This window comes from Diospyros lotus, chromosome 3, assembly GCF_014633365.1.
Source record: "Diospyros lotus cultivar Yz01 chromosome 3, ASM1463336v1, whole genome shotgun sequence".
NCBI classification, from domain to species: domain Eukaryota; kingdom Viridiplantae; phylum Streptophyta; class Magnoliopsida; order Ericales; family Ebenaceae; genus Diospyros; species Diospyros lotus.
In genome coordinates, this window is record NC_068340.1 from 28,833,868 (window position 1) to 28,861,256 (window position 27,389).

The 27,389-nt window shown below is 34.4% G+C and overlaps 3 protein-coding genes across 3 annotated transcripts; all 3 read right to left on the minus strand.

Moving 5' to 3' along the window:
• Positions 1–614: 614 nt before the first annotated feature.
• LOC127798333 (ATP synthase subunit d, mitochondrial) lies at positions 615–6,789 on the minus strand. The gene is made up of 5 exons (XM_052331839.1): positions 6,540–6,789; positions 5,277–5,358; positions 1,748–1,812; positions 1,049–1,135; positions 615–938 (listed from the first exon to the last, which is right to left on the minus strand). Exons 1-5 carry the CDS (start codon positions 6,708–6,710, stop codon positions 837–839), a joined length of 507 nt encoding a protein of 168 aa, XP_052187799.1. The 5' UTR covers positions 6,711–6,789; the 3' UTR covers positions 615–836.
• Positions 6,790–8,839: 2,050 nt separating this feature from the next.
• Positions 8,840–16,294, minus strand: LOC127798231 (E3 ubiquitin-protein ligase RSL1). Its single transcript, XM_052331666.1, has 3 exons — positions 15,480–16,294; positions 10,400–11,172; positions 8,840–9,169 (listed from the first exon to the last, which is right to left on the minus strand). Exons 1-3 carry the CDS (start codon positions 16,230–16,232, stop codon positions 8,977–8,979), a joined length of 1,719 nt encoding a protein of 572 aa, XP_052187626.1. The 5' UTR covers positions 16,233–16,294; the 3' UTR covers positions 8,840–8,976.
• An 8,700-nt stretch (positions 16,295–24,994) lies between these two features.
• On the minus strand, positions 24,995–27,128 carry LOC127796536 (LOB domain-containing protein 1-like). Its single transcript, XM_052328711.1, has 2 exons — positions 26,701–27,128; positions 24,995–25,829 (listed from the first exon to the last, which is right to left on the minus strand). Exons 1-2 carry the CDS (start codon positions 26,941–26,943, stop codon positions 25,455–25,457), a joined length of 618 nt encoding a protein of 205 aa, XP_052184671.1. The 5' UTR covers positions 26,944–27,128; the 3' UTR covers positions 24,995–25,454.
• Between the last annotated feature and the right edge of the window lie 261 nt (positions 27,129–27,389).

Consider the following 27,389-nt stretch of genomic DNA (forward strand, 5'->3'; position numbering starts at 1 on the left):
AAAGTGAACATTCATTAATTTTAGGTGGACAATTATTTCACCACAAATGTGTTAATTATCCATAACAAATATATGTATCATAACTTAAACTTCAACCTATACTAATTTAAGCATTAGAGTGTCCTTCGAATGATTTAAGAGTAATTCTTTGTAGGTATTTTTAACATTAGGTAATTGGATACAACTAATAATCAATTTGTTTTTCTTTTATGTGATTTAATAACTCATTGTTCTCTCACAAACTAAATAACAGATAAATTCATAATAATTATACTCAAATTCACATTATCAATTTACAAAGATTATTTGTCAAATTTATTTATAAATATAACTTTTTCCAATTAACTATAATTTTGGCTTTTGTTCGTATATTGAAAGTTAGGAACAAGAACTTTTCAACGAAAATGAAAGAGGAGAGTATCACTGCTATATTTTTAAGTGAACAAAAAATAATAATTTTCTTTTACTTTTCTTTATACAAATCCTAGTTCCAGATACAACATATGATATTTTAAATTTCTCATTTTTTATTATCTTATTATTTGATTTCAAGGGGAGTGTCAGGACAAAGAAATCCATGCCAATTTGTGGTCTAAAGCAACCCACACCCACACTTTTGGGATCGAAATCAACTCATTTTTAATATCCAATCATTTTCAACTCTCTACCAAGAGGTTGGATGAGGGCACCTCACATGAAATACATTGTTCAAAAAAGAACCAAGAAAAACAATTTGGTTTTCCCTTCTTATTCTGAAAAACCCAGACTGACACAGATGGCACTCAAAATAGTTCATCCGTAAAGGTTGTTCATGGAACTGCTACAGATAGCTGACATCAATAGCCCCAATAATCATTACGGATTTCATCATCAAACTTCTTCTTCAACTCTGGGTGCTTCTCAAAGTATTCATCTGCTGTCATGGTACTGAGCTTTTTCTGTTACACAAATAAAAAAAGAAAGCCCAGATCAAACATCACATAAAAAAGACATATTAGTAAAAGCACAGAACAAACAAATACTATATATTTATATATATATATATTACCTTCAACTCTTGGACTTCAGCAATTTCTTTCTCTAATCTTTCAGATTCCTTAAGAGATTTCTCTTCTGTTTCTTTCAGTTCCACCAACTGCAATCGAAATATATAACCGTATATGATGTTTCCCTTTACATTGCAAAACACAGCTATATATTTAACCAAAGATCACGCCCCTATCTTTTTCATCATTGTCATCATCTTATGTACCCTATCCTAACCAAATTATAATCGGTTACACAATGTTCAATTGACTTCTAAAAGTCACATTGACAATACAAATTCTTAACCAAATTCTCTAACAAGGGAATGACTCCCCTTTTGGATAAGAAATTCCAAAAATACTTTTCTTAGCATAAATTTGCAAATTAAATACCATTTGAGGATTTATCTTTCCATTTGACTTATGATGAAAAAGTTTATTTATTTCTGTTAACGTTTGCCGCTTATTTTATTTAACCCTTTTTTCCCTTGCAATCCTAACAAGATATTGCACTCTGTATAGCAATTCATACATTTTTCATTAAAATCAAGATACTGCATTGTTTCATGCCCTGGATGTGCACACAGTTCAGCTGTGCAGTTTAATAAGGTCAAAGAGATCCGGATAACATCAACTCAACAAAAGGCGAGAACAGGTAGAAGTGAGAATAAGTGAGACATATAATAACTAACAATCAAATAGAAGAAACACCGGGATCTCACCAGAGCATCAAACTTGGGTTTGTATTGAGGAGTAACAGTATCAACATACTTCGGAACTTCAATGCCTGCAGATGAAGACTCAATTAAACACCAGCAAATTAACACAAAAGGTATTCTACAAAGAAAAGGGATTGTCAATGTCATTTGTCCTGCAACCAATGATTGTAAACCATGATCAATTCTTTACATGGACCAGACATAGAAGATCTCTACTTGCAATTTTTTGGCTACTTGGATTTTCTTCTTTCTCATTCCCTCTTGCCTTTCGATTTTAGTTTTATCATTGTGAATTTTCAGAAACAAAAATAATAATACGCCTGAAACCATAATCTATTCTATTTTAACGAATTTCAGGTTTTAAGAATCAAAGAACTCAGACAATGACAGTCTCTTATCTCCTCCACTACCATTCCTATTCAAAAGAATAAGAATAGGAGGAAGAATTGGAGACCAGTAAGTTTTGAAAAATGCTACTGCAGCACTTATAAACATGAAATCAGGAACGGGTGTCTTTCTGGTAATATGAGATCTGGTGCAGAAGACTGCAACTGGAAATATGTACACATACTTGGTTTAGTGTCTTTCATGCCAAAATTTCGGCTCCATGAAGTTTTTACCAGCATTATGGGAAAGTTCCCCAGAACCATACTTCAGAAAATAAAAGTACCCTAATTAAGACTCATGGCCAGTATACTATACTCCTGATCAGGTATGTTGGAGGGTAAAATATGGTTTTTCTGTCCCTCCAGTCCTAATCCAGCTTCCTACCATTTTAAATCAGAAAAAAAAGGTACCCTAACTAATAAATACTGCTCTTCCTGGTAGACCTGAAACAAAGTTTTTGTAATCAACTGGCAAAAAAAAAGCCAATTTCTCTCATTCTGCTATCTCATCTGCACAATAAAATTTAATTATCTACACTCAAACCACACAGGTAAACTAGTTCTTGAAGGAAGTTAAGTGATTTTGATAAGTCTTTGAATCCTGAAATGCTTTCCTGGGAAACTGCCAAATCTTAGATGCAGCATTGGTAGCAAATGAATGTGTCAATTCACATTTGGGCAATAAAATCCCTGGAGTAATTTGCAAGCTTATCATGTCAGCTGAGCCACCTAGATTAAATTTACACAAAATGGGATTTAGTTCAAGCTAGAGGAGATGGATTACTTTTGTTTGTCCTCATGTAAGTTTTCTGTATTGACTTAAAAGTGTCAAGTGATAAGGACTTTCATAGAGACGCCCTATCTACCTTCCTGTTCATATTGCTAATAGAGGCCTATCAGGGTAGGATCACAGTCTTCTTAGCAGGGACGAGAGAAGGGTAAAGAAAAAAGGTCTCTCATCTTTTTTCTAAGAATGATATCATCCTATTTTACAAAGCAATTTTTAAGCAGCTATGCCATTTAAGCTGGATTTTGCTTTGAATTGAAACAGTATTAAGTCTCCACATTAATCTAGCAAGAAGGGAATTAACAAAGATAGTTTTTGCAAACAATTTATCTTTCTAGCTGATATCCTAGGCTATCAAGCAAGTTCCCAGTTTTTTCTATCATGCAAAAGGGCATTTCAATTTTATCCAGATGCCACAAAAGTCTTACAGCTTACAAAATTGCCATTTTCCAGGAAGAAGAAAAACACTTTTCTGAATGTTCACGGCACAGCCAAACAAGTTATAAATCTCATTTAGGAAAGTGGACAAAGTTTGTAACCCTATCCCAAAAGAAGGATTAGGAATTAGGAATCTTGGTCTCTACAACAAAGGCCTGCCAGGGCAATAATCCTGGTAGTTTGCTACCGAACTAAATAGTACCTGAAGGAAATAATTGGAACAAAGGGGAGTAGCAAACATAATGCTCTAAATCACATACTAGCCTGGCTATTTGAAGAGGTATTTTTCAAGTTTCGGACAATCTCCTTGCACACGTGACATGTGTTTCAGGTGGGACAAGGATAAAATTCTGACATGGCAATTGGCATGTGCAGAGACTTAAAATTCTGACATGGCAATTGGTGTATGCACAGACTTTTCAAGTGGTTTTCCATACTTTTTCCTGCTAGGTGGAGAAAAGATGCCAAGTACTCCTCTCTGTCACAGAGAAGCAGTGTTCGTTCACCTATCTTTAGATGAAATCTCTATGAATGGAAATTAAGACTCCAATAACTGCCTTCTCTGAATTACTTGAGAACCTAGGGAAGCGAAAGCTAGCAAATTTGGCATCAACCCCAAGAGATAATTTTACCATCTGGTCGTTCTATGAGGTATTTAGATCTGGTACAAAGGTCAGTTTTCAATGGCAAACTATTTGCAAACTAGAATGGCTTTCTTCATGCAGGTGACATCGCATGAATCCATTCTTATTCTTCAAATATGGGTGACATTGCATGACTCCACTCTTACTATTGGCAGTCCACAAAAGAAAAAACATATCATAGTTGACTGGTGCTTTCTTGCAAGGAAGGTGGAGAATTGTTTAATCACCACCTAAAGTGCTAATTCACCAACTGTAGGGTCTTATACTTGCTTTATTTGGAGTATTTTGGGTAATGTCAACCAAAATCTTGAATTTATTTTTTCCTTGTCCACAGTTTCCTGAGGAAATACTCTAGATTAATTTGGATTATAACATGTTTATCTACTATGTGGTATGCTCGGAAAGAAAGAAACAAAAGAACATTTAAAAAAGTGAACAGCTCCATAAATTTTTTAAGGAAACTTTTCTTGTTTCTGTACGTTGTGGAGGGATGATTCTGATTTTGTATCTACCCTTCTCCGCTTTCACATATGAGATCTTGTTGTGCGTGCCTATGCGTAGGATCACCCCTCTGGATGATTGTTTTTATATACAATGGCATCAATATATCAAGCCTTAATTCCACTACATAATCAGCTAAATCATTTCCAACTTGCCAATCCATATATCTGCTCATACTTACCTTGAAAAAAAAAAAAACACTAATTAGTTATGATAAATATCTGAGGTTCAAAACTTTAGAAGGCCAAAGAAGAATAGATTATTCAAGGAACTCTAAAGAGATTCAAGGGAATCAGATCTATAAATTTCTCCTCCTGTGTCTATTTATCTCCACCCTAGACAAGCCATCAATGATCTGTGAAACCCTGCGGCCATAAAACATGGTTGCTCTCCTTAAAGACATTTATTACGTGATTTATGTCACTTCTTCTATATACCTATATACTTTTCAGGTTACAATTGTATTATACAGGAAGTAGCAGTATCCTTCATTCATAGGGTTGTTGACGATAAGCCAACATCAGCTGAAGGATCTGGACAATTAACTAGAATCCGTACATCAATTGACAGCTCAAGATTTCCCTCTAAAAGATTAAAAACAATTTTACTACTTCAATTTTCAACATCCTACACCACACTTGAGGCTAGTCATATATTGATGAGGAATTGTGAGAAACATATTTTAGAAAGACAAGCATGAGGCTCTGGTTCCTGCACATAACCTCACAATAGGGTAATAGAGTTGGAGAAAAGAAAATGAAAAGCTAAAAACATACTGTCATATGCTTCTTTGTACATGTCAACCAAGCGAGATCCAATTCCTTTTCTATAGTATTCCCAGTCAATAGGCTCTGGTTCCTGCAAAAATTACAATTGGAAGTCATGAACAATGATATAAATTAGCACATAAGGAACCACATGCTGACAGCACAATTCAACTCTATAAATCCTATCACCAGATAATCTTTCAATATAAAATCAAAAGTAGGGAGAACAACAAGAATCAAAAGCAAACTAAACACTAATTTCTCTTCAAAAAAGAATGGCAGTGGGTATTCTACAATCGGAATTCACCAAAGAAACTTCATAATTGTAAGACGTATAAACTGTAGGATAGTCCATATGTGGAAAGTTGTCCATGATTAGCAATAGCCATAAAAGCAGATTAACCTTGGAATTAGAAATGTCTGCTACTCGAGGTTATGATTTCAGAACTATATTTACACCCTGTTCGTTATGAGAAAGAAGAATTCTTTTAAGATCCCCCGTTCAGAATATCTAGTGAAAATTTTGAAATTTAGCATTTTTTTCTTTGACCACGAATATATTGCCACCTACATGCGGGTGTATGGAATGAGAGGAGAGATGAAGTACACAAGATAAATATTATTGCGTACAAGGGCTCTGTGCAGAACGAAAGGAGAGATGAAATACAAGATATATATTGCCATATATACAGAAGAAGTATAGAATGAAGTACAAGATATATATAATATATTGTCATATACATAGACGATGTGCACAATGAAAGGATAGACAGAGTACAAGATATAAGCACTGGTAAGGAATTGCACGGCATGATTTTTCTCTTATATTTTCTAATCGATCCTATCTGATGTATGCATATGTGCTCATATGTGCTCTGCTACAACATAACATCTTCAACGTCAGAATAACATTCTAAATCAACAGCCGCCAGTTTCAATGCTTTTATTGATTTCCCAATCACACCACGCAAACAATAAAATGTAGAATACTGGCGAACAGATCCAAAAGAGTTCGCCCTCACTAGAAGAAAAGAGTGACTGAACCAATCACTTCGCAGCTTAGCCAAATAAAAAAATCAATTAATCAATCAAATCAATTACAAATTCACAAATCATTTCACTAAAAAGCTAAAGATCGGAGATCTGTGAGATAAGCATAGGAAACGGCGAACCCTAGCCGCCGAACAAATACACAGACAGAGAGAAAGGAGAAAGTGCGAACACGAGATGTGGAAAAAGAATGTGCGTGAGCGAGGGTGAGATAGAGAGAACCTGACTGAACTTGGTCTGGAGAGCGGAGTTGACTTCGTCGAAGGCGCGGCGGAGGGTAGCGAACTCCTTGCGTGCCTCATCGGAGACGATAAGCTTGGCCATGCCTTCCCAATCAATCGTCTTCCCAGCCTTGAAGGCTACATCCGCTACTTTCTTCACCGTTCCACTCATCCTCTCCTCTTCTCTCTCAGGGCTTGATGATGAAGATTGATGCTCCGCCTGCTCTGCCTTAGGGTATTTCACAACTCGAACTGTCCGTAAAAATAGATGGCAACTCGTGAAGGCGAAAATAATAAATTCTTTTTTATTTTTTTTTTCTCTTTCATAGGATTAGTATTTATAATCGGGCATCGCTAATGGCTAATGGCTAATGGCTAACGATTTAATAGAACTCTTTAAAATCTTTACACCAATGTTCTACTTTTAAGAAGTTCATAGTAAGATTTAAGAAAAATATATATATATATATCTTATATCAAATAATATATAATTTATTTAATATGAATATTCAAATAATATATTTTATATAATTTAGAACTTTTTTGTTTCAAGACTTTTGATGTATTTATGTTTATACTACTATTTTTTATTTAACATAAATTTCTAAATTTCTTTTTAATAAAATTCCTCAAAAAGTTTTATCCTTATTTTATTCTTAATAATTACCTTTCAACTCTTTTATTGAAGTATGCACATCATCTTTTCAAATAACTAATACAAATTAATGCTAACTGCATGAGTTATTTTAAGATAAAATACAATTATCATATATGAGATCTAGTATATTTACCACACCCTTACCCAATTAAAGATTTGTGAATGAGATTTGTTATTTATGTTATTTTTTTAAATAATATATTATAAAGTAAAGTGCAAAATTTTGATAAAATGACATAAACTCTATTGATCTTATATTACCTTGCCTTTTACTATTTTGTTAATCTTTTTTTCAAAATGTTCAAAACACCCAATATGTTCTCTCTATTAACATATTTGTAATTAAAGAAAAATATAAAAAAAATTGTAAGTGATGGTTAGCAACAACCATTAAAGATGTCCCATCTTTGCCGACACAAAATAAGAAGTTGCTTCAATGGATTCGAAGCATCTAGTTGGTTGTTCAAATTCATTGAATCAATCTTCAATCCAATTGCTTTAGTTAAGGAATCTAGACTAAATTTTTATGTTGAACCTTGAGAGAAAATGAGAGAGAAATAAAAAGATATATATAACATAGAAAAATAAATAAAGAATGATATAAAGAGACATATAAAATTCATTATAAATAAGATATATCTAAAGCTTAGCATAGTAGAGAAAGAGAGAATATCTTTCACTGCTAATGCAATGATCTCTCTCTCTCTCTCTCTTCACTCTTCATTGTAAAAAACTTAAAATCCTTCTATACAAATCGAAGGGTAGACATTTTCAAATTGAATCAAAAGGTTAACACTTTCATTTGTTAATTTTCATAAACAATGAGAAAATGAGGAAGAAAAAATGTTAGGGAAAAAAAAATCAAGATTGACACCACTACAAGAGAAAATGGAAGGTCAATGGAGAGAAAGAACCAACGAAGGGAGCAAAATGATTCGTTTATACGAGTAGGGGGTCTGTCATTTATGATATGTCATGGGAATTTTGTCAGTCTTGTAAAATCTTAAAGATATTAGTGTGATTTACCTATATAATATAAATAACTTGGAAAGATTTTTCTGGAGCATTTGGGGCCTTTGCAGAGTGTACCATACGAGGTATGGTGCAGGCTTGCCTTGTATGGTTGGCTACTCTAAGGAAGATAAACAAAAAAGATTTGATTGGGAGGAAGGGTATCATGGGAGGAGATGGATGATTTATTTTATGCCCCCTGCACGAAAGCGAGCTGCCATTCGCTTGGGTGTGTCCTGTCCTGCCACAGCCTACGGGGGGTGATTTATTTGAGCAGTAGCCCTTTTTAGCAGTTGGGAAACTAAAAAAAAAAAAAAAAGAAGAGGGTACTGGCTCTGCTGTTTCTATCTCGGGTTTAGGGTTATTATGTTGCCTCTCCTGTCGCGAGGCTTTCTCGGAGCTCTAAAGGTGGAGAGCTGATATGCTTCCTCAGAGTGGGGCCTGGAGCTGGCTATGTTGCTGGTAATAATAATTAATTTAGGTGCAGCTGGCAAATGTTTTATTTCTGTTGTTAGGGATTTGATACAGATTTCTTCAATGCTGCTGCATGGCAAACTTGGCGCCTCTATATCACCTTTGTTATATAGGTACTTCCACTAATTAATAAATTTCATGCTCTATCAAAAGAAAGATATCAGAAATGCTGTTCGACTATTCACCAAAAACCAAGTAGTCGAAGCTACAATTTCTATCACAATACTGGAATAGGTGGGCTATACGAGGGTAAGTTATTCAAAAACAAGTTGTTCTTTCTTTTTGGAGGGATCAGCTAATAAAAATCATCCTCAGATGAGTCATAGAAGTCGGGATAGTAATCCCCTCCATCATCGGACATATTTCCTTCATCTTCTTCTTCCTCTTCATCGTACAATATATTTCCTTCATCCCAGAGCGGGCAGGAGCACGTCGCCTTCTTGTTCATCCACTCAGCTCCACAAGTATAGCAGAACTCATAACCACACCTAGAAAAACAGACAAGAGTTACTGGAGATGCATTAAGGGATCTCATCGAAACTATGCCATCTATATAAAGTGACATGGCAAAGAGGATCTACTTAGCCATTTCCAAATGGTTGGAAAAGGGTTTTGTTGAATTAAGCATTGCCAGATAGCTAATAGCATATTAGAAGATTATACGAGGAAGACAAATGCGGGCTAACTCCTACGGCAAAACCAACTAATAAACCAATCTCAAAATGAGATCATTCAGACACTTTCAGGATTTCCAAACAGTTTTTATCCTAGAAAGCAACACTGAACAAATGCAAACAAAAATAGCACAAATCAGTATTTGCTGGAAAGTTCCATGTGAAAGGACAAGAAACAGAATCTGCATACACCCAATCAAAATTAAAAGAATAAGGGAAAAGCACTCAACCAACAGTTTACAAATCAATGCCAATGAAAAACATGGAGTAATTGAGACGAGAAGAAAAAAAAAATGCTAGAAGCATAATTGACAAGTAATAGAGCAAAGAAACCACTCTGTCCCCCCTCCAACTGCTAATGAGTTGTGACCCAAATTCTGATGGAGCAACCCATGTGGGATGAATAGCCGGTTCAAATAAGAAAACAGTAAGTGACCTCTCAATTGAAGCAACAAGATTGTAACATGTAAAACCATACTCCTGCACTCCCTAAAGACAGAAAGCGAACAAAATATAGTAGGCATTAAAACACAGCCCAGATGATGGGCAAACACATTGCAATTTCCTTTTTGGAAGGTGAACAAGACACTAGGACAACTATAATAAACAACTAAGACATATCAATAAGTAGTAAAGCCATAAACTCGGAAAATTCGGGAAATAGTGCAAGATAACTGAAACAAATTCAATGAATAAAACCAAAACGGTAATCAGCCTAGGGTGCATTTTGTTTTCCACATGAAAGATCAAAGCTAGAGAATGCAAGTGGTCCAAAATTTATGTCGGAATGTTTATCTTCATTCTCAAATGAAAAGTCGAAAAGCAAAGATCATACAAGGCCCAAAATATTCATTAAATGATACATCAAGTGATAGCATCAAACATTGTCAGTAATTGAAACATTGGAAGGGCAAATGCGTTGTGGACAATATTGCCAGCATTTCAATACAATTAATAGAATTATAATCAATTAATTTCAGATGCAAAAATAATGATTAACAAACTCTATGACAATAAATGACATAATGGGAAATAATCAAGCACCTGCAAGTCATGTGGTAGCAGCCTGCAGCAAGTTCAATCATATGCTTACACTTTATGCACTGACGCCAGAGATTCCTATCAGCAAGACTCTTCAGCTTTACATCTTCCACAGGGGGATAAGGATTTCTAATCTTGTAGAGAATGCAGCTCATATTTTCATGCCAAGGAACCTTGCAATTGATGCAAAAAAGCCGTTGACATTTCACGCATTTTCTAACTCCAGATTCTTCAAACTGATCTAATGTGTTCTTTGAAAACTCCAATGTCTCACTCTTCGACATTAGCACTGAGCACTTTGGATAGGGACAATAAACTTTCTCAGCGGCAGGAATGGACGCTTCTTTTATGCGTTGGCTCATTATCTCAATTAATCTAGGAGTCAAGAATTGTCCACAGCTCTCAATTTTTAGCAGAGAGTCACAGCTGTCATGAGGGCATTTGGGAACTATCCCATGTAGCAACTTAACTTCCACATGTTGTTTCATACAAGAAAAGCAATATCGATGCAAACAACCATCAACTGAGAAAATCTGGCCAATTTCTCTATCTTCTAAGCAAATAACACAAGTTTCAAACTTGTTATTGGCAGCACCATAATCTGAAGGCCTGTTAATCTGAGAAACTATTGCCTCTCGTGCCAGCGTAAATGCAAATTTGATATCATTCCTAGCCACAAGAACTGGAGCTGAGTACAAAAAATTTTTCCTAAGTAGTGTCACCTGATTAACTAATGTTTTAATCTTCCGTTGTTTAGGTGACCATCGACCTGTAACCTGCATAAGACGACACAACATTAACATCTCATAATGGATTGAGCCTATACATAGAAGATATACAATATCAAGCTCCTATTTTTTCCAGTTCTGAATAGGAAAAAAACAACCAGTGTTTTTATGTAATCATAAAATTTCGTTAAACATAAAAAGAAAAATTTTACACGGATGATCAAAGAAGCTGCATTGTGTTGAATGAAATGGTAGGCAATAAAGCACCAACACTGATAAATACAAGCACAGCAGATATCAGGATGTAGCAACTAAACAAGAAAGTATATATTAAAAATCAAGTTATTTGTTAGAAGGTCAAAGTGATTCCTATTGAAGATTGTATGAGATATGAGAAAATATGATTAGGTCATGTAAAGAGAATACGACTGGAGGCCTGGAGTGGAGTGTGGATGGAACAGAAAAAGCCTTTGATAAAAGAGGTAGAGAAAGACAGAAAAAAACATGGTGGGAAACTCTTAAGGCATGATAAGTGTTACAAGGGCTTTCAAGAAAATCTTAGTAGGGCTTGATATATTAGCAGTAGTTTATAAGATGACCAAATGAACCGACATCTGCTGCACAAGGCATGGATAACAAACATCAATATGGCAATGCCAAAACCAAAAAAGATGAAAATACTTCATCAAGAACATTCTGTCCAGTGAATATCACTATCAGATGGCTAAAAATCCCCAGAGCACAATAAAATTTGAACTTACAAATGCAAGTCACCTTCCAATCAATCACAATGACTTAATTTAAGATTGGTTCTACAATTTAAAAGGGAAAGGATTGGTTTTAATAAGGGCCAATTATAACATAAATACTGCAGCCCTTGATGACTCAAAGACAGCACAGAGTCAACTACAAAGCTTAACAATTTGATTAGGCATCTCCATTAAAAGCAAATCGCATCCACCGAATCAATTCAAGATGGAGGGTTTTAATTTTAAGAAAATAAGCACCAAAAATTATTTTTAGAAGGGGACACCCCAAATACAAATTTAATTGCATTCACAAAGGGGAGGCCACATATCAAAGCAACGTTACAGACTTAACAAAGTTTCTAACATGAAATTGAATTCCCATATAATTATCAGAGTAACTAACTAATGGTTCACAAATGAGTTACAAATAGAACATGTTTCTGGTTACTTTTTTAAGTTTTAAAGTTCATAGAATATACTTTCCACATATCAAATAATCTAACCAATAGTTTTATTTTCTATATATCAAATATTTGAGTTTAATCAAATATGGTAAAGATCAGATTGTGTTTAATAGCATTTCCTTCAACAAGTACCTAAAAAATATTTCTAATCAACAAAGTCATATTGACACAAATTCTCAAAGCCAGATAATCATGATGGTTCTTAAAACAATGATTCCATCTTTATACATCAAGAAGTTCATGTTAGAACTGAATTGATATGCATTTAAAGCCTTTACAAAAATTATTATAGGTGATTGAGTCAAGGTATTCATACTCTAAATTGAATCTAGAAATAACCAAGCAGACACCGTGATAAGATTGAGTTGACACATTAAAGCTAAGAATTGTTGAATTCCTTTCCAGTGTCTGGAAGAGGGAATGGAATGGAATTGGATGGAAGGGGTTCTTCCCATTTTGGGGAGACATTAGTAATGGAATGGAATAGGATTTGATAGAACCATAGTTGTCAAAAGTGTAAGCACACCAAGGCACAAAAGAGTACTTGGGGCCTAGGCGAAAGGCGCTAGGCGAAACGCAAGCCTCATGCACATGAGGCACACATTTATTCAAAATGCTTATAAAATATTATACACATTCTTCTCAATATGTATCTATAAGGAAGTAGATGCAAACTCATAAAATCATAAATGACAAATAACCAACCCTATAAGAACAACTAATATTATTGCAAAAAACAATTAGTTCCTTTTGCAATTACAGCAGAAGACACTGCAAAAAAAAAAAACCACAGCAGAACACACAGGAAAAACAATTAGTTTCATTTAAATTGCAAAAGAAATTAGAAGAGAGAAAAAATCAGTAGAGGACACTGTGAAAAACAATTTATTTCTTTTGCAATTAGTTTCTTCTATATTGCAACAGAAATTAGGAGATAGAAAAAGAAATTAGAGTAGAACACACAGCGAAACAAAATTACAACAAAGAATTAGTTTCTTCTAAATTGCAAAGAATCAGAAGAAAGAAAGAAAATTGCATTAGAAGTCACAGGGACGCAACCAACAACTGCAATTTCGTGCTGGCTAATAGAGAAAAGGTAACTGAGAGGGTGGTTGCCTGCCTCTGGCAACTCTGTAGGTGAAAACAGGTCAACAGAGGACAGGTCAAGGGCCCACACATGCAACTAGTTCTCTAGCGAGTGAATATCACTGCCAAATGATCCCGGCTATTGAGAATTTGAGAGATCTGGCAAGCCTCCAGCTTACTCCGTTAGATACGCCTCACTGATATACAAGAATATGCAATCAAATCAGCAAGAAAAATAAGATCTAAGATGACAAAGGGACAAATGGGTTCTAAGACACTTATATATACAACACGCATGAGGCGTATGCCTAGGCAGCACCTCGTGCATAGCTCTGCACCTCAGTGGTGATGAGATGCATAGAGCTACGCCTTTGCCGACAACGGAGAGAATGCATTTACATCCAAAGGCCTACCTTTTTTAACCCCAAATTGGGGGAGAATGGATAGAGTGGAAATGAATAGAAGACTAATGGCCTGTTTGGCATCCGGATAAGGGGAGGTTATACCATCTGATAGAGTACAGCAACATTTGGAATCACAAATAAGATCTGATAGATGACAAGGGGATAAATGGGTTCTAAGACACTTAGAAATACATCACGCATGAGGCGTGTGCCTAGGCAGCGCCTCGTGCATAGCTCTGCACCTCAGTGGAGATGAGATGCATAGAACTGCACCTTTATGAGCCCCGCACCTAGGAGGCACGCCTTTGCCGACAACGGAAAGAATGCGTTTACATCCAAAGGCCTACTTTTTTAACTCCAAATTGGGGGAGAATGGATGGAGTGGAAATGAATAGAAGACTAATGGCTTGTTTGGCATCCAGATAAGGGGAGGTTATACCATCTGATAAAGTACGGCAACATTTGGAATCTCAAAAGAGTTGGAATTAAATAAGCTCAGCCTTATCCCACTTCTGTGGGAGATTAAATTTCTGCACCACACGGACAATTTAAAATCAGGTTGAGCTTATTTTTTTTAATCTTAATATACATACATTCTCATATTTGAGCCTTTAACCCATGGTCCTCTAATATACGTAGAACTACACATCTAGGAGCATATAGATCTATCCCAAATCTATAGCTCCTTCCCAAATTTGGGTTGAGCCAACTTGTTTATTTTTAATTTTTTACTCTTAATATATACTTCTTACATCCAAAATGAATCATATTCTTCTTTTATTTTTATGTTCTTAATTTTATCGACTCCATCTCAAATTTGTGTTAACCATAACTTTTATGTATTCTTACATTAGTCATCTAAAGATTTGTTCCTTCATGCATGATTTCGCTTATTATATTTTTATTTTAAACTTAATTAAATTGGAGTTATAAACAATAAAATGGAAAATTGGTTAAATAATCCAAATTTCGATTAATTTGGTAAGCAAGGACTCGGGCTAAGTGGATTTGGCATATGAGGCATTTGGTGGATGGATTTCATGGACAGGGGGTGGGGGGTATAGGCAGACGAATTAAACATGCAATAACTGAAAGTAATGAGGTTAAATGGGTTGGAGTATAATGGGCGGTTGGTAGAGCAGAGGAGGATTAAACAAGTAAGATGGGGGATAGTATCCCCAACCATACCCTACTCATTGTCGTCCCTAAGGACGAGGATGAACTTCTTGAACGAATTTGGATTATCAATCAATATATCTTATCCCCCACAACCGATGCCTAATATAACTAAAATAAGATTCCTACTCCAACCAGGTTGCAACCTGACACTAGCGTACCATGACAAACTTTTTTCTCCAAGACTCAAGTTACACAACACTACTCAAAGTGAATACTTTGATAAACTTATCCTAGACAAGTTGTTTGACTACAAAATTGAGCGTAGGACACTGGTCAAGTATGCTAGCTACTTGCGGTCTAGCTTGTTCAACCTCGAACCCACAATGGACAAGACACGGTTAGGCTAAACAGTTGGTTATTTGGATGCCCAATCATGATATAAACATCCAGAACTGTAATTTTAATCGTTCCAATAGTAGTGATAAGAAAAAAAAAATAAAAGCTAACGAGAGGTAATGCAATTGAAAACTCACAAATTGGAAGAGGGGAAAGCAATCACAGTAGAATACGACCCTCTTCAAATCCAAATCAATGGCCGCGTTTAATCCTTCAATCAAAGCCTTGGCTTGGGCGGCCTGCCGGTTCGTCCCATTCCCAGTTAACGGCTTCTTCAACTCGAAAATCAAATTGTCCCTGGAATCACAAATCGCGACACCAATCCCGGCCAACGGAACCTTCGTACCCAGGGCCCTCTCGTCCAACAGTAAACCATTGAAATACACCCTAAAAGTTTCCACTGACGTATTTACACCGTTGGACGAAGACGACGACGACGAAGACGTGCCCTCCCCGTAGGGACGTGCGAAGTTGTCGCCGTACTCGTCCCAATCGTCCTCCGCCATGTAATGAATCTCGTCGGCGACTTTATAATCGTGGATTCGGCGGTGGAGATCTTCTTTGATTCTCTTCATCTCGGCCTCGGCCACGAGGCGATCGCGACGCTCCCGCTCGAACCTGTCAAGCTCTTCGGCCTGGAGAATGGAAAGGTTGAAGACAACATCTTCGTCCTCCTGTGGTTGAGCCGGGCGGGGAGGCGAGGAGGAGGGAGGGCAGAGAGATAGAGAGGCGTCGATCGCCTCCTGCATCTGGAGGCGGAAGGCGAGGTCGAGATCGGACTCTAGGGCTTGGGCCGCCATGAGCTCGCGGCGCTGGGCGGCGATGGTTTCGAAGCCGTCGTCCGGATCGGTGCTCGTCGTCACCGTTCGGTTGTCGTTTGGGTGCGACATTATATAATCTCGAACTTTGCAGTCCCCAACAAGCCAACAACAAACAGTGAGTGTTTTATGTGAGAGAGCAGAGGCCAGAGGGATGTCGTCTTTCTTTAAAGGGATGAATTTCATACATGACACGTTTTTTTTTATTTTAAAAAAAAAATAATATTAATTTCTTTTATTGTTAAAAGAATAAATATAAAATTAATTTACCTTTATTTACATTATTATACTTTTTTTTTTTTTTGTCCGTCACCAACTCACTTAAATCGAATAGAATGAAGGAAATTAAACTCAAACCAAAAACGACATTAAACATTAAAATCGAACCAAGAATGAATGAATAAAAAATAAATAAAGTCAAACATATCCTATGTCTAGCTTCATAGATTGACCACCGCCAGGCAAGCCAACCAAGGGTAAGACAACAAAGAGAATTCCAATTAATTCTAAAATTTTAATGATTCTAATAAAATTATAATTATAATTATTATGTCATAAGTAAAGATATATTAAAAATTAAAGTTGTGTGATTTTTACTGTTTTTAAATTATTTTTAATTTTTAATTTTTTAAAATATTAAAAACGTATCCTCTTTACTATTTTTAAAAATATACTTTTAAAAATAAAATATATATATATATAAAACTCAAAATAACAAAAAATTATTTTGAGCTTTTTCATCCAAAATAAACTCTAAACTCAAAATATATTTATTTATTTAGTTATATTTTATTATTGTAATAGAAAAAACATTACAAAATTCATTAACTTTAAAATATATACATATTTTTAATAATATATTATATTAAATATTTTTAATTTATTGAATAATTAAATTTATTAAATAAAATATCATTAAAAATTTATTTTCAAAATTTAAAAAAAATGCGTTTTCTAATTTTCTATTTTGAGAAATAATTTTTTAAAATGACAAAGAAAACGAGTTTTTAATTTTCTAAAAACAGACTATCAAAATAGAAAACTGAAAATAAATTCAAAACTCAAAACTAAAAATTACAAAGTAAAGAGAATTCAACCTAAAGAATTTAAAATATCTTTTTAAACTGAAAGACATAAATTTTTCATATGCAAGGAGTCCCACACAAAATCATTTTGATATTCGAATTTTTTTTTTTTTGAAAAGATAATCAATTATTCATAAAAAAATTTAATTCTAAAATAACTTATAAATATTGAGATAAATATCATTTATAAGAAATTTTATCGCTAAAAAGGACAAGACAAACATCATTCATAAAAAATAGACGCCATTTATAACAATCTTAGTCTCAACTAAAATTAATCAAGATAAATATCATCTATAAAAGAGATATGTCATCTATAACAAATCTAGTCTTAGACAGACTATAATTAATCAAAATAAATATTATTTACAATAATTCTAATTCTATTACACTTTAAATTATTCTATATTTTTTTATAAATAAGCCGACACTCATTTTTTAAAAAATACAACAACAATAATGTCTTTAATACTAGTTTTAATATAATTTATTCTATCATATTTAGTATTTAACTTAAGTATCAAAATATTTGTGTGGAGACCCCATGTATTCTTTGATTATTTTTTTATTTTTGCATATTCAACCAATTTAACAATGATATTTTTAATTAAATAAATTTATTATTTAATCCAAACAATAATACTAATTTTTGGTGTGTTTGGAACCAACGATTGAAATGCCAGTGCTAGCTGCCATTCCATAAACACAGGCATATAATACACACAAAACACCTTGCATCATCAAAGTTGTAATGTTGTCCGGGCAACATATTAGCTCTGTTGCGATGTATATGCATATGTTATAAATGTGATTGAGATTTGAAATTAAAATTTAATTATGATTAAGATTTTAAAATTGACATGATTATGATATTAAATTTGACAGAGGTACATTCATAATTTTTTTTTTTTTTTTTTGTGACACATCTTCTAATTAGAATATGAATTTGTTTAATTTTTTTGTATATATATTTATAGATGAATAGTAGATCTATAAATAAGTACTCAATACCTTAGAATTATTGTAACTATATTATTATTATTGTATCAATATTATCATAATAATATTTTATTTTTTGTGCCCATAGTTTTTTTCATTTGAGTTTTTTACGTTAAATTTTGTATTTATTTGTGTGGTTGATAGTTTATTTGTGTTGCGGGTATTTTCTGCTCTATCTCTTATGAATTGGGCTCAACCCAATGGACCAGCCCAATCGCATAAAGCCCAGTAGACCTCGAGCTGATTTCGTCTAAGCAAGGTCGCACATCGTTGGGGCCCATACTCGAATCGCAGGATCAAACGGGCTTAACACAAGTGAGCTCCAAGCTACACTTCGAGCGAGCTCCTGACGACTCTTGTAGTTCGTCGGCCTAGATGATCAGCTCGCATAACAAGAAGGTCGTATGCTCGGGTATATTAGCGGCCTAAAGACTGTCCCGATTGGGTAGTTCAAGCCCAATCTGGCCCCGTCTTCTCTACCCATATCATTCTCATCCTGCCCCCTTATAACAACATCATTGCACTCGTGTCTGGATTTCTGCACGTTCACCTTAGATTTTATCTTCATTAATGATGGATCTCATCCACATTAATGAGGATCCCGTCGGTGCCTTACCACTGCATGGACTGGTCCGCCGAAGCCGAATATACTGTCCCATCACCTGCAAACGTATAACGCATGTAGGAGAACACCTCCTCCTCTGATATATCTGTCAACTCTCTCAAAGTGTCAGGTATGTTTTTTCTTTTGCCAACTTACGGATACTCACCACTTTCCTTATCCACTTACTTATTTGGGCGTCAGAGTATCATTGCAGGGACCTGCCGGCAAATTAACGACCCAAGTCAGATAACCTTTCTTCTTCTCCCTCTCGGATTCATCATATCAATGTGGGTCAACGAATCACGGTCAACCAATTTTGAACGTCGATAATTTGTGGTTTATTTTTAATCTAAAATTATAATAAATTGGTATAAGAGTTGACGATGCTTTCATAAATAATTTAGAGAATATGGCATTTTTAGAATTTGTAGGTAAGACTTAAAAGGTGATATTTTTAAAAATATTCACAAATGGGTATACTGCAAGTTTTCCACTTTCATGTAAATCATTCTTATTGTAATAATAAAAATATGTCATTTCAATATTAATAAAAATAATAAATAAACTGTTCATATATGACGTAATTATTCACTAAAATTAGTTATTTTTAAAAAAATGCTTATCATTATCTTAACTGATTTACTATAAGATTATAATGTCTTCCCTAGTTGTTCTCTATGGTACATATTTCATATATATATATATATATATATTTATATAAGGAGCCTATTATAATTAAAGACGAAAAACAGTAAAAAATAATAATAACACGTAATTAATTGTTGAATATTTTTACACGTCTACTTTTAAATATTTATAGATTATGAGAATAAATGTGGCCCCTAAATTTTTAGAAATAAAATAAGTAAAAAGAATGTGGCCCATGAGCCCGACCGACCAACTCGTCTTAGCAAACAGGCCATGTCGGTCTAATACTTTGTGGCTCGCGGCCCGGCTTGGTTTGACCCCCTAAAAATGAGGGTGGTCCACCAAAATGGTCCTGCCCAACCCGCCTTGATCTGTTTATTAAATGTCATAGGGTAGTGTTGGGCCCTCATTTCTCATTGCCAGACTCGCCTCCCCTTGTGGGCCAAATTTGACCCGACCCATGAAATGAGTAGGCTAAGTTGAAGGCGGGCCGACCTGGCCCAACCGCCCATTTTCCAACTCTAACGCAAAGGCTGACAAAATCCATAACTAAATAGGCTCTCTGTTTTTCCCAGTTCATAGTAACATGGGCCGAAGGAGCCCAACACAGGGTAGGACAAGTCCAGATCATTAGCACAGGCTTATTGGGCCGATTCAAGGAGCCCAATTGACGTAAAGCTGGCCTTAACTTCTTAAATTGACATTTTTGCATGGATCTGTGCCTCCTTTAGGGCCCATTATTTGTCCAATTCACCTTTTTTTTTTTTGTGGCTAATTCATTTTCACTGAGATTTTTCCTATCAGCTATTTTTATTTTCTAAGTTAAAAACAACGGATATTCATACACCTAATATCATATTTTCTAAGCTTTTTTTTTTTTTTCTCCGATTCAAGAGACCGGTACAATTTTTGTCTTGGATTGAAGAATGTTTACCCTAAATATCATATTTCAATAATCTCCATCAAAAAGCACAAGCTCATCGACACCATTAGGCCTAACTGATAGGGTGTTAAAAAAATGTCTCAAGTTAGAGTTTGCTTATGAGCCCTTATAATAGCCTACTTGATTATAGGGCTGCTAATAGAACGAATTATGAATCGATCTAACAAGACAAAAAGAATTAGATTCCAAATCTATCAACATCCCTCTTCACTTGAAAGAACCATGCATAAGATTAAAAGGTAGGCTCAATTAGGTGTCCAAGTGTATGTAATTTTCAACTAACGTACCTAACAACACAAAGAAAGTGCATTTAAAATTAAAATGGCACATGATGGATTTAGCATAGACCAGTTGACCTTTAATTTGAAAGCTACCGGACCAATTTTCTCAAATTACGTAGAATATTCAAGTGGATGTGTCTTGTTATCCTAACGACTACTTGTATTTTTATAGATCTAGAAACCAAAACAAGTCCTTAATTTGCTGTACAACTGATTTGGCCTCAGCCAGCCCTAGTTGACTCATGCCACTGATTTTTTGGAACATAGCTGAATTTCAGAGTATATGAAAGGCACGCTTTCTTTGTTATATAGAAGAACGACAGTGACGTTTGGTTTGAATTAGGTTACAGAGTAGTATAGTACGTATATAAGAAAGTACGGGTCAAACGTGAATTTTACTCCGTTCAACTCTAAGATTAATTTTGGAAGTTTCAAAGGTTGGTTTACAGCATTGATAAGTGTATATATATTTGGATTTCTCCAAGGGAATTAGTAAATACTATTTCTGAAAAAAGAAAAAGAAAAAAGAAAAAGATGAGGTTGGCCGTACCTTGTGCCTACCAACCAACCAGCAGCCTGACTTCATCACAGCTTTTTAATTTGCTTCACACCACGCCAAGACTCTCATCATGATCAGTGGCTATTCTATGAAGTACAGTTCATATGTATAGTATGTGGGTTCAGATTCAAGCATGACGCCAATCTCTGCTTGTTTTAGGGCACACATGTCAATATCTACATAATCACATTGTTGAAAACATAGGACGGAACACTGGGATCCATGAGAGACGAGCGTCTTCATGGATTATGAAGTATGATTAATTATATATGATCTCTCCGCGTAGCAAACAACCAACTTGTCTCCAAGTCCAACTTTTTCAAGAGATCATATATATTTATTGCTCTCTCCAAATGCATTTATTTATTACGGCTACACAAGACAGTCAAACCAATCCTCATTGACATTAATTAATGTGTTCCTTCTACTGTATCACCCACGCCGAATATATATGCAAATTAGAAAAGAGAAAAAAAAAACATATATATATATATATATAGTAATTATGACAAGTTTTGATAGTAATATTAATTAGGTTTTTGTTTTATTAGAAGATTATTATAGATTTGAGTAGCAAATTAACTAATCTAATTGGGAAAAGTTAATGAAGACAAGTGTTCTTGTGTATAATTAAAGACAATTTTTCTTAACTCTCTTTTCGATTCTTACAAAGTGAAATGTCTCTTATACTGAAAAAGAGACGCAGTATATATGCCTTATGCAAGGTGCCATGTATGTCGATGAATATGAATGCAACAGAAAATGCCAAATCAGTAAAGCCAAAAAAGAAGACGGAAAGGTCCAATTAATGCATGAGAAAATGAGAATATATATATATATATATATGCATGCATGTATGGTGATGAAAAGTTATAATGTGCACGGGCACATAAATAACTGGTTCTGGGTGTTAGCTTTATGTATGCCTTTACAAACTACTGTTTCCTTTGGACAATTTCAAAAGTGCAGCCATTCTTTGATGGGTGTTCATCTGGTTCGTCAGTGGCCTTTTCACATATGCTCTCGCTTGCAAAAATATTTTTGCTAATTAAAATGATTTAAATAAAAAGATCATATCAAAGTATCGTAAAATTATATAATACTCCTATACATATATAGTTATAAATTTCTCATATATATAGAAAATTTATGTATATTTAGCAAACATAAACCTCTCCTTTAAAAACTAATGCCGGAAGGTTCATGCAAGAGACTGCCCATATATATATATATATATATATAACTATATATGCATGCATGTATACATTTCAATTTGATCATATGCTAAAACCCATTAAAGTAATTTAAATTTTTAAAAATGGGATTGCATGCAGTATCAGTTTTATGAAGATTTTGTTGTTAAAGTTCAGATGCTATAAGATTTTAAGTTGACTCCTAATGGTTTAGACTAGAATTGATACGTTTAATTTGATATAGCTAGCTAGCCATGAAATTAATTAATGTTACATATATAAGATCAACTACGTACGTACATCTTCCTATCTATGCTACGTACGTACGGACATCCAGTTAATTTGGTGAAAGGACTCAGCATTTCAGTTAAATATCATTCAATTTGTCTTAAGAAAAATGGGGTCGACTAAATTACAATTGCGGGCAGCTGAATCTGTTCACAAAATTATGTGGGTTTACATTTAACAGGAAGGCTCTTGGATATTTACTTATCTGTAATCATTAAGAGAGCTGAAATTAGTTGTTTTATGTATTAGATTCAAGACTACTACTTTCCTTGCCATAAATTCTGGTTTCAGATCTTCTTTCTCACCAACAACGTTGATATTCACATCCAACCCTTTGCAAAATTATCAATCCAATCAATCTTGTACCATGTGCCGCTCGTTCGCTCGCATAAAAAATCAATCCAGAAATGATAAAAAAAAGAAAAAGAAAGAAACGAATATATTGTTTTTTTTATGTGATTGAGATATTTTTTTTAAATCATTTTTATTAGATTTTTCAATCATCTACTTTAATATAAATAATAATGATAATGGGTTATAGACGTACATTATGATCATTTATATATATTGAATTTTCCATTAAAAATAATATAAAAATATATATCAAGTAAAGAGAGAAAAGAACTCTCTCGATATGACTAATTTGATTAAAAAATTTCGAAATTCAACTCAACTTGTCATCATCCTTTGACTAGATGTGTCATGGTTTTTCCAAGTTTGGTTATTTTAGTCAAAAGATAATCAGTTTCCTTTCAAATGGAGAAGATAAAGGGATATATATATATGTAGGGTGCATGAGGGATGGAGATTCTATCTCACATTAAAACAAAATTAGTTGAATTAGGCGAGTCTCTCACTAAATATATACATATATATATATATAGATATATATTCAGTTGTTTTTTAATTAAGGTTTAATTAAGCAACATTAATTTTCTCCCTTAGCTAGCTAGCTAGCTAAGATCAATTCACGTGGGAAAAGTTAATCAAAACGCGTATGGGATAAATTATATATTTTTATTATCCTTAGTGATATGATTTTTTATACTCAATTATATTTTTATATTAGGAAGAAAAGTTGTCACTCATCACGGTAACTCTTTATTCATATTATATATTTTTACATACATAAAAATACTAGTTCCCTTCTCATGCAGGAGCACGTGCAGGTAAATATTAGCCACATTTACCCTGTTCCTAATCCAACCTCATTGTCTGTCAAAGACTTACATTAAGGGTGGATTTAATTGGGGGTAAGAACTGGGACATAATTTTAATTTTATAGAATTTTAATTCTCGCCTCACTTCCTAATAATTCTAATTTCTTGATTTCAAGAAAAATCTTCATTTTTTGAATTAAGATAGAATTCGAATTCTATAAAAAAAAAAAATTATTTGATGAAATTTCTTGAAATTTGAATGAAAAATGAATTACACCCTTATTTTTCATCCCTATCAAACGTACTTTAATAAAAAAAATTATTTTTATTTTTCGCTAGAGAAAAATTAACTTTTTTTTAAAAGTAATAATTTCAAAAAATATTCAACCATATAAATATGTACAAGGCAACGAGTACGAGGCTTTTGCCCTTCATGTGTATATTATTTCATTTGATCACATATATATGTTGAATATACATTATGCATACAAGATTGGGGTAAAGCACTTACTTTGTGGCTTAATTGACATATATATAGATATATATCGTTCATTGCAACTAGAACCTAAATTAATTAATTGACTAAATAAAAGATCAATTTTAAACCTAAAAATGCAATATTAATCCGAAATTTTATTTGAAAGTTTGAGATAATAAATGAACAAATAGATTTCGTTTCATTTAAATTAAAAATATATATATATGATTATTCAATGGATATCCATTACCTAGCGAGAATATGAATAAAAAATAAATATATTATTCATGAATAATAGTTACGAACATTAGGAAAATTATATGAATATGAATACAGAGAAGAAAGTGTGTCCAATCCATTACCATTCTTATTTATTTTGCATGATATTTGTCTCACTTAAAATTGTAGTGAATCTTAATTACTTAATAAAAAAAATACGCCTATATATGTACGTATATATATATATATATGCAAGAATCATGATGAACATCTCATTTTGACGTGTTACGAAATTCTTTTAGAATTATAACATCTACAGGCTAATTAGTGGAACGTTTAAGTTAAAATTTACAATCTATATGTAGACACAGGTCGAATGGAAAATTCATATATTAATGGATAGTTGATTAACAATTAATAAACACGTACATGGTCAAGAACCAGTCGTAACATCAGCTTCAGAAAATGAGCATTAGGTAACCAGAAAGTTGTTTAAGATTCAATAATGGCCGTCTGATTGGACTTGCAAACAAAGACTTGTTCCAATATTAAACCATAACATGCAATTGGAAACGACCCATCAACTTCTTTTTGCATTTATCAGAGAAAACACTACAAACCTAACTTGCCTTATCTTAATTTGACTCACTTGGTCATACAATCTCAACTTTATTCATTCGAAATTAATTGTTTTTTTAATTCAGCGACTTCGTCTCCTTCCCATTTCTTGCAACTTGCTAGCTAGCCTTGGAGTTAGGAGATGAGAAATACATGGAATTAGCAAGGGTTTCAGTAGTTTAATTTCATCATGGAATTAGGGTTTTCAAGTGATCGTCATCATGTCCAGAGAGGCTCCCATAATGAGTTAAGATTGTTCTCATCCAGGAAGCTGGGATTGATGCTGTAGAAACTCTGGGGATTACTGATGAAGTTGTCGAAATTAGATTGCTGCGGCGGCGGCGGCGGCGGCGGCGGCGAGGCTTGTGGAGATTGAGCCATTTCCATGCAGATCATGGCCACCAGATTTGCATTCTGGGATTGCATGGTGACCAGCTCGGCTTGTGCCTTGGCTAGCTGGGCTTGGAGCTCACTGACTTGCTTCTGGAGCTGGCAAATTGCGCCTGCTGAGCCATAAACTGGGTCTCTGAGCCTGGCATTGGCTTCATAAACCATACTGCTCACTGCATCTGCCCTTTGGCACTCTGGGAGTTCCTGCAAAACCCAAATTACGAGTTCTGTTAAAGGGCTAGTGTAATATGAAAACCGAAAACCGTGTTGTAATGATTTTGAATAATTTTAATTAGCATACTGTTACAAACAAAATATCAAAATCATCCTTATCCCATTACGTAATTTTCATTGTTTGTGTGTGGAAAACGGAATGGAAAAATGATATTTATTTTACCATAGAAATTATTAGAAAAATGGTCAATGTATAAGAAAGAAAATACTGAAAGCTGACTAATTATTATGTATGAAAAGAATAATGAAAGAGGCCATTTTTTGACCTAACAAAATAAAGATCGAGGGGACGGCTGAGCCCAGTGTGTGTGGTCTAATATATGTCCAAATGGATAGCATCCACACAGTAACCACCTCATGAACTACCCTCTGACTTTTCATACATCAGCCTTAATGCCTTTATCCTTGTCTATTTCATACCAAAATGTCAAGCCCTATGATTTTACACCATACCTGTCAAACTAACACAACGTGCAAATTAATCAACCTTATAGAAAATTCTAGTGTTATAAATGTCTTGTACCAAAAATTAAAATTATATGATACTGACAAGTTTCTAATTAACAAGACTCCCAAGAGTACGTCGGCCTCGTGATCACCTTCCTCCATAGCAGAGTTCACACACGTATTTTCTCTGAATTTACTTGGTACTTTTTGAATTGCTGAAAATTAGCGTTTTTAATCGATCCTTTTTTTGTATTCACTTATTATTTGTTATCATAAATATAATAATTAATTTCAACTAAAGTAGCTAGACCGGAGTGGGTTATTGGGTGCGTCTGAGAGGAGTTTATCCAATGTGCACTCATTCATAGTCAAAAAAGAACATTGAAGTACGTACCTGCAAGAACTTGATAATGTTGCTGGCGCCAAAGACGCGGTGGGCGGTGGTGAACTTGAGCGGATCAGTGGGCGGAAAGTAGGGCGCCAGCACGCACTTCTCGGCGCACCTCCGCCGCAGGATCTTACACGCAGCGCAGGGGCTTACCACCGAAACATGCCTTGATGAAGCCGGAGGAGCCACCGGAGGTGGAGAAGATGGCGATGATGGTGAAACAGAGTTATTGGTAGATGATGTACTCATGATTGTTCTTGTTGTTTCACTGCTCTCCTTCTCTATCTATCTATCTACCTATCTCTCTTTCTATACATATATGTATCTATATGTGTGTGTGTGTGTGTGTGTGTAAAGAGAGAGAGAGAGAGAGAGAGGTTTTGGAAGTGGGGATCAGAGGAATTTGCCGTGGGAGAGGATGAGACTTAAGAGAACCCGTCCATGGGATGGGATATTATATAGCAAACTGAAGCCCAGACAAAGTGGGGAATTTTACAATGATGGCATCATCAATTGGAGTTATGACATCATATATAGATATCCCCTGCCTGCCAAAATATCATTAAATTAAAAAATGAAAGCTGCATCAGCCAGCCGCTATTCTTTTTCTTGATGGGTCCGATCGATTGTTTAAGCTCCACAATATTCCGCAAGTTTGAAAACTAATTAATTAATTTTCTTGGGACCAGTAGTCG

What these genes read in the sequence shown, in the direction of transcription:
- LOC127798333 (XM_052331839.1), bottom strand. Translation starts at nt 6,710, where the DNA reads ATGAGTGGAACGGTGAAGAAAGTAGCGGATGTAGCCTTCAAGGCTGGG. An exon ending in AACCCAAGTTTGATGCTCTG is followed by an intron (nt 1,136 to 1,747) that starts GTGAGATCCCGG and finishes TTTCGATTGCAG; the next exon opens with TTGGTGGAACTGAAAGAAAC. An exon ending in CTGAAGTCCAAGAGTTGAAG is followed by an intron (nt 939 to 1,048) that starts GTAATATATATA and finishes TTTGTGTAACAG; the next exon opens with AAAAAGCTCAGTACCATGAC.
- LOC127798231 (XM_052331666.1), bottom strand. Translation starts at nt 16,232, where the DNA reads ATGTCGCACCCAAACGACAACCGAACGGTGACGACGAGCACCGATCCG. An exon ending in GCTTTCCCCTCTTCCAATTT is followed by an intron (nt 11,173 to 15,479) that starts GTGAGTTTTCAA and finishes CGTCTTATGCAG; the next exon opens with GTTACAGGTCGATGGTCACC. An exon ending in TGCTACCACATGACTTGCAG is followed by an intron (nt 9,170 to 10,399) that starts GTGCTTGATTAT and finishes CTGTTTTTCTAG; the next exon opens with GTGTGGTTATGAGTTCTGCT.
- LOC127796536 (XM_052328711.1), bottom strand. Translation starts at nt 26,943, where the DNA reads ATGAGTACATCATCTACCAATAACTCTGTTTCACCATCATCGCCATCT. An exon ending in ACATTATCAAGTTCTTGCAG is followed by an intron (nt 25,830 to 26,700) that starts GTACGTACTTCA and finishes TGGGTTTTGCAG; the next exon opens with GAACTCCCAGAGTGCCAAAG.